We start from the raw sequence: 11350 nt of genomic DNA on the forward strand, positions 1-11350 counted from the left end.
GGCCACTTTATTAGAAACACCCACCTTGTGCTTCCACTCGCTGGCCACTTTATTAGAAACACCCACCTTGTGCTTCCACTAACCGGCCACTTTATTAGAAACACCCACCTTGTGCTTCCACTAACTGGCCACTTTATTAGAAACACCCACCTTGTGCTTCCACTAACTGGCCACTTTATTAGAAACACCCACCTTGTGCTTCCACTCACTGGCCACTTTATTAGAAACACCCACCTTGTGCTTCCACTAACTGGCCACTTTATTAGAAACACCCACCTTGTGCTTCCACTCACTGTCCACTTTATTAGAAACACCCACCTTGTGCTTCCACTAACTGGCCACTTTATTAGAAACACCTACCTTGTGCTTCCACTAACTGGCCACTTTATCAGAAACACCCACAAATCATTGTCACTGCTAGGTTGAGAGTGAACCACCGCTCAGAAACCAGGTCAGAGGTGGCACTGATGAAAGACTAGATGCTGGCTAACACAGTCTGGACATCTATGGATGATGTACAGTCACTAACGAGCACAGTGGAGGGGTTTCTGATAAAGCGGCTGTGGGGAGGGTAATTCTAACTGACCTCTACAGTCCACTCTCTGAGCCCGGGACTCTGCTGGTCAGAGAGGAAGACTGCTCTGTTTTTCAGGTCACTGCGGCTCTGAGTCTGTAAATAATTCAGTCGTGGACAAACACATCGGCAGACCTTATCAAGGTCATCAGCATCAGTTCAACACTGAACATAGAGAGAGAGAGAGAGAGAGAGAGAGAGAGAGAGAGAGAGAGACAGAGACAGAGAGAGAGACAGAGACAAAGAAAGGAAGAAAAAAAAGAGAGAGAAAGATAAATATATATAGAGAGAGAGAAAGTGAGAGAGAGATAGAGAGAGAAAGAGATAAAGTGAGAGAGAGTGAGAGAGAGAGACAGAGAGGGAGATAGAAAGAGAGAAAGAAAAGTGTGTGAGAGAAAGATATATAGAGACGGAGAGAGAGAGATAGAGAGACACAGAGAGAGAGAGAGAGAGAGAGAGAGAGAGAGAGAGAGAGAGAGAGAGAGAGAGAGAGAGTCGGTCTGTGTTAAGGTGTCAGATCGGCCTCAGTCAGAGGAGTTAAGATCAGGTTGCCATGGTGAGTTGCCGTGGCCCGTTGCCGTGGCCTGTGGCCTGTTGCCCAGCGATGACTCAGCGTTCTGGCAAACCTTTCCAGCCCAGCCAGAGGCGGGAATAAGTTACAATGCCTCCACGGCAACGGGCCGTCACCACGGCGACGGACAAAGCTCGGGACACTGGATCTCAGGGCTGATTTGTGTCGGAGAGAAAAGTTCAGCTCAGCTCAGGAGCTGCTCAGATCAGAGTATCTGCCTGTTTCAGAGATGAGCTGTTCAGCATGACTTAAATATGAATACAATCAATAACACCCAGATCATACAGTAATAACATAAACATTAACAGACAGAGTTCAGAAAACAAACAAAGCTCTGCGTTCCTTTAAAAAGGACAGGGAGTGACAGAATGGAAGCATGACAGTGTGAGAGCGCCCTCTGCAGGCTGTAGGCTGTAACGGTCTGGAAGCTGCAGGACTGACTTTGGGCTTAAAGAGGAACTCCACCCATTTTCCAAAATTCCCCCATAACTCAGTGTGTGAGGTGTAAACAGAGAGATTCAGAGGGTTTGGGTTTGATGTGAAACGGTTCAGACGTCTTCACAGTGGTGGTGATGGGAACCAGGCGTCGTCATGACTACAACACAGATATAGACACTTTATTTACCATCCAGAACCACCAGAGAACCTACACACCCCGCAGATGCCAAGCTTGATTAGGTGGGCACCTCACTGACTGTGTGCCTCTGTGGGCCCACCCTCGGACCACCCAAACTGTTGTGTTGCATGCAGAAAAGAAGATTTTCTTAAAATAAGAGAAATAAGTGTGTGCTGTGTGTGTAGGTGCTCAGCTATTTTGATGTTTAGTGTCTCTTTGCTGTCATTTTTAGCATCACGATAATTTCGAAATTTGTCTTGAATCTTAATCGGAATACAAATACGTTTATTCATGATATTAGAATTATGTCTCTGTTGTCGGAAGAAAATCCTGCGTCATTTTTGATGTTTTTCAGTTTTTGACATACTTTGAAAATGCCTATTGCCCTTTACGTTGTGTGTACATTTCATGATGAATAGATAAAAAGAAATAAAATAGAAAAAAATTCTGGTTCCATTGACTTACATTAAAAGTAAAGTAGGTTTTTCCTTCTCCTGTAAAGTTACCAATTTGAAGATACAAGGTTTTGTTCTGGGAACAGCGATATGCTGAGGCCGGTTTACAAAGAATAAATAAATAATTCTAGAAAAACACTGGATGGCTGCACAGCTTAAATGGCATCCCAGGTGGCTGCTAAGGTGTTGCAATAGAGTTGCTATGGAATCCCATGCAATTGCTTAATTGCTAATAGACGGTTGCGATGGCATATGGTGTTTATTTAGTTGTTCTTGGGGGTTTACCAAGTGTTATCTACGTGTTGTTGAAAATGAATGGGCCTCTATAGGAGGAACGAGGGATGAAAAAACGACACACAGAGGATTGTGGGACAGTATGGCTGTGGATTAAAGCTTGAGGACCTGTAGTTTGGTCGCTGTCAGATTGCACGAAAACCGTGCATCCGATCAAAAAGCTGTTTACAAGCCCAAGTCTCACCATCAGACCGGACAATCTGGAGTTTGAGTGGTGTTGATAACCTGTAAACTGTGGCACAAAGACAAATACAGATGCTCTGCAATGTGCAGCCATAATAAAGTGAAGCCTAGTAAAATAAACAGCATAGACCTGGTCACTAGCCAAACCAGCAGGCATTGTGTTTTGGATGCTGGTATGCAGGTCAACCAGCATGACCAGGTAGGGTGATCAGCTAAAACAGCACCAGACCAGCAAAGACCAGCTCAAAGAATTCATGCTAGCTTGTGCTGTTCTGCTTTATTTTCAGCAGGCCTAGCTTTGCTTAGTCCTTTGCTAGCCTTAGCACAACTGCTAGCACCTCCCTTAGATTAGCCTTTAGCATTGCTGTTAGCATAGATTCAGTTGTTGTCTTGTTATCTTTCAGTCATATATGTTTAGCCATTAGCACAGCTTAGCCTCGACCTCCCCTTTGTTTACTATTTGCATCTGCTTTATTCTCTTATGGTTATTTTTCGGCTTTTCTTACGTTTTATCACTAAGCTCTCTGAACAAGCGAGTCTGTCTGGTTGGTTTCCCGTCTGAAACGTTTACACGGTGAAATAAACTTCAGAAAACGCGTTATTCCTTGAAACGCTATGAGAAAGCTGGCTTTCCCCCTGGAGGCTGTTGTAGTAGGTCAGCAGTAGTCAATGAGCGCATGTGACCGTCTCTGAGAAAGCCTGCACTGTCCTCCATCACCACTATCCCAGCATGCAAGGGGCCAGCCATCATATGGCCAGCAACGCAGGGTTCAACAATAGCCGAATTATTCTCGCCATCAATACCGAGTCATCATTCACACCCAAACACAACACGCGCACACAGGGAGCCGAACGAGGCCGCCTTTGTTTCATCGCGCCGCAACAAGACCAATTACGCCCAAATAAAAGGTTTAAGCGTGTGGGTTCTGTTCACCACAATGATGCTGATTATGATGCAGCTGGATAGTTATGTGAAGAGAGAGAGAGAGAGAGAGAGAGAGAGAGGTAGATGAATTATTGATCTGTGTTGTAATCACCCGACTCTAGAGAGAGAAAATACAACGCAGCACAAAGGAGGAGGGTGTAGCGTCAAAAACAACAACAACAAAAAAGTGGTATAGTGAGGAAAATCAATGCACCCCAACATGAAAATTACTTTCTCTGAATGAAAAATGAGAGTTTGCTTGTTTACTCGCTAATGTAAGTCTGGCATGCACTTCACCTGCTACCATCTGTGGGCCTCAGGATGACTGTGGTTACCATGCCGTTCCAGGTGGTTGCTAACGTACTGCGATGTGAGAGGTGTCTCTGTGATTATTAGGTGGGTAATACAATGCTCTAGAAGGTTGCTAGATTATTGTGTAATGGTACCTATGGTATCCCAGGGGTTGAGAAGTGGTTTCTATCATATCACAGCTGGTTGCCATGGTGTTGCTAGGTAGTTGCTATGGCACTCCAGGTGGTTGCAAGGGTGTTGGGAGGTGGAGGAGGAGGAGTGTAGCAACAACAAGAACTTGTGGTCCAATCGTGGTTACTATGGTGTTCCAGGTGGTTGCTAAGGTACTGCTATAGTGTCTCTGTGGTTTCTAAGTGGTTCATACTGTGTTCCAGATGGTTGCTAGATTATTGTTAAGTGGTTGATATGGTATCCCAGGGGTTGTGAGGTTCACATCCCAGTTGGTAGCTAGGGTGTTGCTAGGTGGTTGCTAGCTGGTTGCTAGCTGGTTGTATCATCCTCTGAATGTTTTCATTTAGCAAGACAAATGCTTGGGACTTGAGCACTGACTGTAAATCTGGGATGAAATTTTAAAAACTTTTTAAAATTTAAAATGTTGTGAAACATTTTAAGTATCTATCCATTTTGAGAATACATTTTGGGGTGTTTGCTTACTGGGGTAATTAGCCAATTTCTGATCCCCTTGGCTGTTGCTAAGGTGTTTGGTGGTTGCTAGGGGATAATTATCACTAGGTGGTTGTTATGGTGTTCCACATGGTTGCTAGGTTACAGCTAGGTGGTTGCCATGGTATCCTAGGGTGTTCCTAGTTGATTGCTCTGGTGTCCGAGGTGGCTGCTAGGGTGTCACTAGTGTACTTGTATCATGGTAACATAGGAGATGTTTATTTACTGAGGTACGTTGCCAATTTTTAACCACCCCTTCTGATTACCGCAAGGGTTAGTTCTCAAGCTGGCCACCCAGCATTAAGAGCTACATGCTGTACACAGGAGGAAAACGCTTCCTAGCCCAGCTTCTTTCTCACCAACATCACATTGGTGTCAGAAGTGGAATTGGCAGAGAAAGCTACTACTACGGCCATCTCAAAGCTTTTACAACAAATTTCTCAGGCATCGGCCAGTGTAATCATTAACTTTCGGAAGAATTCTGTGCTCTTGAGTGGAGCGCTTCACATCAAACTGCTCTGAATAACTTTTCTTATATCAATTAACAAAAAGAAATGGCCTTAAATCTAAGGCAAATGACCAACTGCACCTATTCTAAAAGCTCTCAAGAGAAAAATAAATAAACGTGGAACAGTTTATGTTATTGTAATGAGGTTTCTTCAGTTTTAGCACTGAAGCTACAATGTTAATGTAGCTAACAAGCAATTAAAGCTTATAGCAGAAGAATTAGCATCATGCCAAAGCTTCACACACTTGCATGAAAGCGTAGTGTCTCTAATAGAACTTGCTTATATGGTTTCTAACACTGATTGACTCACTGTTATCCATAAATATGGACTAAAGTACAAATGAAACTTTTTCGTAAAAATGGACAAAAAGTACCACGAATAGCTTAAAATGTTATAAATTCTCACTTTAATACCTGAATAAAATACTCGAATTTGTGAAAAGAATTTTTTGAGAACTGCAAGAACTCCTCACTGTTTGTCGTCCTTCCTAAGTTTTTGTTGGTAAAGCCGTGGTGAATGCAGCCGCTGCTCTGTACTGGGCTGGCGCTAACGGCACACGTCTGGCCAGATCGGTCAGAGAAAAGGCCCCTTATTAACATTCAGCTCCACTCACTTCCTATCAAACGCACTATTGTCATCCACACTGATGCCTGTCAACAAAATGCCTGAGCGTGGCCTGGAGAACAGAGGCTGCAGAGGAGATGAAAAGGAGGAGAGGAGAATGAGGGATGAGGGTAAAAGAGAGAGAGATGGATAGAGGAGCGTAACGGGGCAAAATGAGACATAAGCACACCCGCGAAGAGTGGAAGAAAGCCCGCTTTCAGAAGCGGTGCTGGACCACGGGGTCAACTGAGGCCACAATCCCTCTGAAAACAGGGAGTAAAGCACAGACAGACACTCATGAGTGTATTTATACAACGTTATACATTGTATACATACAATATACTTACATATCTGTGTTGCTGTATTGTCTATATATCTATAAACACTGTAAAGGTTTAGACTTTAGAAGTTTAGACTTTCTGTATTTCTGCATAAATTTGAGCTAAAACTTCATCAGATTTTCACACAGTAGATAAAGAGAACCAAACTAAACAAATGGGACAAATATATTAGACATGGTCATTTATTTATGGTGTAAAAAGACATATATATATATATATACATATATGTGTGTAAGTTTCTTGACAAAATTATATGCAACGTACATGTAACATATATATTACTATCAGGACAAAACCTTGTATCTTCATTTTTCATTTTTGGACATTATGTGAAAAGGCCAGTTTCCCTTTATGGTGTCTCAAAATTTCATGATGTTTGGACCGACAGAAATGGTCCAAAATTACTTTAAAAACAATTATTTCTCCATTTCCCTCCAATAAACTGAAGTCTGTTTTTCCTCGTCCTGCAAACTTGCCTTTTAGAGACAGGTATGTCTGAATAAGGTACTATGCCAAAGTCTTAGGCATCTAAACACATTGTTTACAAACATTTATCTTGGCGGTGCGTTTTTGATAATAAAATCATCATATATCATTAGAATTCAAATAAACATAAATACCATCACAATCAACAATCATCTCTCATCTTAAAGGTAGGAGTTGAGATCTTGTGAGCTGGTTTGAAGAACAGAGGTCACTTCCAGATTCCTGCTGGACACCTCCAGACATCACACAGAATTATTATATCCAATCAGCAGCACTGGATGATAAGTACAAATGAAACTGGACTTCCTTTAATAGAGGATGGCAAAGAGTTCAAATGACTCTTTAACATGTATAAAATTACGACCTATCGTGTTGATCGTGTTTGTATTTATTGTATTATTGGTGTTTGTCTTAGTATAATAATATGTTCTGTAAGTATGTGAGTATAATATTAGTGCACTAGTTTAATAAAATATATTAATTAATGTATTAGTAAAATATGGCAACTTTACAGGAGAAGGAAAAAACCTGCTTTACTTTTAATGAAAGTCAATGGAACCAGAATTTTTTCCAAGTGATTTTAGGCTGTTTCCTTTGGTCCATTCATCATGAAATTTACACACAATGTAAAGGGAAAGAGAATTTTTCAAATTAGGTCCAAAACTGAAAAACAGCTAAAATTGAGGTTTTGCTCCAATGTGTAATTATGCATATGTAATAAACTGATAATAAAAGTTTGTGGAACATTTTAAATGACTCACTCACACACACACACACACACACACACACACACACACACACACATACAGACACACACACACAAACACACACACACACACACACACATACAGACACACACACACACACAAACATACACACACACACACAAACACACACACACACACAGACACACACACACACAAACACACACACACACACACACACACACACACAAACACACACACACGTATACACACACACACACAGACACACATAGTCTTATGCCATTATAACTTGATGTTACTCACCCCAACAGAACTAACTCACCATTTCTGGACACCATGAGGCTTCTGTTTGTGTATTTATAACTTTGTAGGGACTGAAGCCCCAGTTTGTGAAAATGTGAACACTGTGTGATTGTGGTGACATGAATCTGCTCTCAGAGGAGAAATACATTCCCCCAAAAAACTGCAGCTGTGTGTGTGCTTGAGAGTGTGTGTGTGTTTGTGTGTGTGTGTGTGGTGGACTGAGAAATGGTCAGCTCTCATTGGTCTGCCTGCTAGATTGGCAGTTTAAGTTTGTGTGCTACGCGGGGCCTTTCAGAGTGAAGCTATAAAGCCTCTGAGCGTCTCTCTCTCTCTGTCTCTCTCTCTCTCTCTACCTCTCTCTCTCTCTTCGTCTCACTAACACAAATCACTCCATTCTTTTGCTCTACGCCCAGGTAAGTTCTCCTTTAGCCTCTTTTTCTTTTACCAAAACAAGAGGGAGTGGAGAAAATTGCGACTCTGCTATCCTGTAATTCTTAATTTGGGATTTTTAAGTGTTTTCTAAAACTTTTATAAAAATGAATAAACTGTAAACAATATTAGAGCCTTATTTGAATTTAAAATGTATTTTATTTTAATAAAATTCCTAAATAAGTACATTTTCAGGCTGAATGACAACATTTCTACATCATATGAATACGGTACAAAGGTTTTCGTACGTACTAACAAACTAAACTGAAACAAAACATCAGTGTTTAATATAAAATGATGGCTCTCACCTTGTAAATGTGTCTTTTTAACGTTTACATGATAGTTTAATCATCATTTCATGCCTCTGTTGATCTCAGTTTCTGCTGAATCTCTCTGATCTGCAGGCGGTGAAAGCCTTGCTGTGAAATCATGACGGACTTGGAGAACTGCCTGGCCACCATCATTGAAGTGTTTCATAAGTACTCGGAGAAAGAGGGAGACAAACACAAGCTGAAGAAAAGCGAGCTGAAAGAGCTGCTGACCCATGAGCTGCCATCGTTGACCGAGGTGGGTGTGTCCGGCCAGATCTCGAACTCTCTGCACACTGATCCTACTGTTCTTTAGAAGTTTAGGAGGTTTTAACCAAAGCTAACAAAACAGAGCAAAAAAAATCTTTTGGACCTGATAAGAGAAAGAATCTGATGTCAACTGGGACGTTTAAAAAATTTAATTAATAAAATAATTTTTAACAAGAAAACAATTCACATGTTTTGAACAACAGAAATAGTTTTTGATATAAACTTTTTTAATCAATTTGGAGTTTTTGGATTTTTTTGTGATTTTGAAAATTTAAATGGATGTATTGTTTCATATTTATAAAATAATTATCATAATGTAAAGTTTGAATGATGGATTTTTTAAATAATTAAATCAAAAATGAAACTTTCCAGAGGAAATTATTGTAAAATAAAAATGTATTAATGTTTCATTTTGAATTAATTAGATTTTTGGATTTAATTTTACTTTTAATTTAATTTGACATTTGGTAAGTACATTATTAAATAGGTAAGGCAAATTAAATTTTAGCAAATAGACTATTAAGGGATCTGATATCAATATTGTTTTCATTTTTCAGTTCTGAATTAATAATGATTTTGTGCACTTTCTTACATTTTGATTTTTCAGAATTGAGTTTTTTGACATTTTAAAATTTGAACTAATTAGCAACTTTAGATTTAAAAATGCAAAAAATTCTATTAAAATGTAATCTTATTCTATTCTGTAAAATAAACAGGACTTATTTTGTATATTTTTATTTTTAAATTAATGGTATTTTCAGTCAAGCCTTTGACCAGACTTTCTGACTCTGTTCTATCATTACATCTGTAATCTGCCCCACAGCATGTGAAGGACCAGGCCACCATGGACAGTCTCATGGAGAGCTTGGACGCTGACGGTGACTCTGAATGTGACTTCCAGGAGTTCATGACCTTTGTAACCATGGTTACCATTTGTTGCCATGAGTTCTTCGAACATCACGAGGACGAATGAGTAGGATTTCAGAAATAGCAACTGTAGAATTTAAACAATTTGAAGTAGCTTAACTACGTAGAATTTCGTAACTCTATTTTTTTGCCTTTTGATTGTTTTCCACTTAGCCTGGATATTTGTTTGGCTCAGTGCAGTAAGATATGGTTGTAAATGGTTTCTGGTTGAAAAAGAAGCTTCAGTTTGGCTTAAATTTGCATGGAAGGGAACTTGAAAACCTTATAATTTATTTCAAATATTTGAGTTTCTTATGCTTAATTTAGGCCAAAAGATGTCTAACAGTAGTTGCTAACTGTTGCTTTTAAAAAAGAGAACAATTCTAATGTAGTCATGTGTAGACTGGACTATGCATACTTGGAATATCAGTAATATTCATTATTTCACTATGAAATATTGAAAATATTTTACATTTAGGACTATTTAAGTATTTTGGGGACAGAAGACAAAAATTCAAAAGCCGTAGACAAATCACAGATTTACCTGATAAACCAAAGTCATTTAAAAATAGAATTATTTCATTTATATTGGTTAATTAATTGCCTTTTGTTGTGAAGCACATTGAGTAAAGAAAAGCACAAGGAGAGAAAAACACAAATGAAATAATGCAACTGACAAAATCTTGGGCATAAAATTATGAATTTCCTCAATTGGAAACAAACTAATTTTTATCCCCAATAAAAGTAAACATGTTTCTTATATGTAAACAAAAATTCATAAAATTCTGTAAATTGGAACAGCAAAAAAAGAACTTTTCTGTTGTTGTGAATTTGCATTTGTGTGAATAAAACCATCAGTAATTTAACTACTGTGTTGACCAACAGCTGATTCAGTTCCCCAGTCTGGAACAGTTTCCTGCTCTTGTGATGAAGCTGAATAAATCATGAATGTTAGAAGATTTTCTCCCTTTTCTTGCCTTTGTTTGCTGAGAATTAATAAAATATTGAAATGTGGGGTGTGTTTCTCTTATTAGAAGATACAGACTGTGCTGGAGGGCTTGCAAGACAGAAGAAGAGTTGAAAAATCTCAAATTCTAATCAGAAAGGACAAATTATACAATCTAACAATTTCAAATAACTGCTTTTATTAATGTTGGCGGCTCTTTATCTGTAATGCTGGAAGGTTTGTAGTGGAGTCTGTAATCTACAGCAGTCATCTTACACTGCTAGAAATAACAGTTCTGTGCGGGTCCATTTTCCCGTCATCAAGGTACGATGTAAATGTTCCCTAAAAGGTTTTAAGGTCCAGTTGTGCACCTGTGTGTGGAGTCAATACAACTTAGAAAATAATCTGTCAATGGATTATGGTTCAGTTATGTTCCCTGACTAAAGCTACTGAGATGTACCCTTGAGGGAACCACCCCAGTGACAGTTTACCTTTGTTTCTGAGAGCGTAGATCTTGGTTCTCTTAATGTGGTACGTTTTAGGGAACATCTCTATTTTACCTGAGTGAAACCCAATATTAAGAAGGGTCTGAGAGCTGGCTGAGTGATTTCTCTCCAAGACAGAAAATCAGACAAAGTCAGAAAATGTTTTAGTTGTGGGGAAAACGTCACATTCAGTTTGATAAGCCCTTCCAAATATGTCTATACAGTGACTGTAACCATTTTTTTTAACATTTATTTTTTAAGCTTTTATTTTCTGGCAGTGGTCGGACTTTAAATCAATGTACGACATCAGATTATAGAGGACATTTGTTCAACCGGAGTGACTACAGTAATTAGAACTAGCTTTTTCGTCGGCAGCTTACATTCATTTTCCATTCCACCTTAAATGGATGCACCATTTAAGGTCGTGACAGAAGAAACAAAATATT

The 11350-nt window shown here is 39.3% G+C and overlaps 1 protein-coding gene across 1 annotated transcript; it reads left to right on the plus strand.

Moving 5' to 3' along the window:
• Nucleotides 1–7828: 7828 nt before the first annotated feature.
• Nucleotides 7829–10487, plus strand: s100b (S100 calcium binding protein, beta (neural)). The gene is made up of 3 exons (XM_017684692.2): nt 7829–7973; nt 8394–8556; nt 9391–10487. The coding sequence occupies exons 2-3, from the start codon at nt 8419–8421 to the stop codon at nt 9538–9540; spliced, it is 288 nt and encodes a 95-aa protein (XP_017540181.1). The 5' UTR covers nt 7829–7973; nt 8394–8418; the 3' UTR covers nt 9541–10487.
• Nucleotides 10488–11350: the final 863 nt, after the last annotated feature.

This window comes from Pygocentrus nattereri, chromosome 25 (genome assembly GCF_015220715.1).
Source record: "Pygocentrus nattereri isolate fPygNat1 chromosome 25, fPygNat1.pri, whole genome shotgun sequence".
NCBI lineage: Eukaryota > Metazoa > Chordata > Actinopteri > Characiformes > Serrasalmidae > Pygocentrus > Pygocentrus nattereri.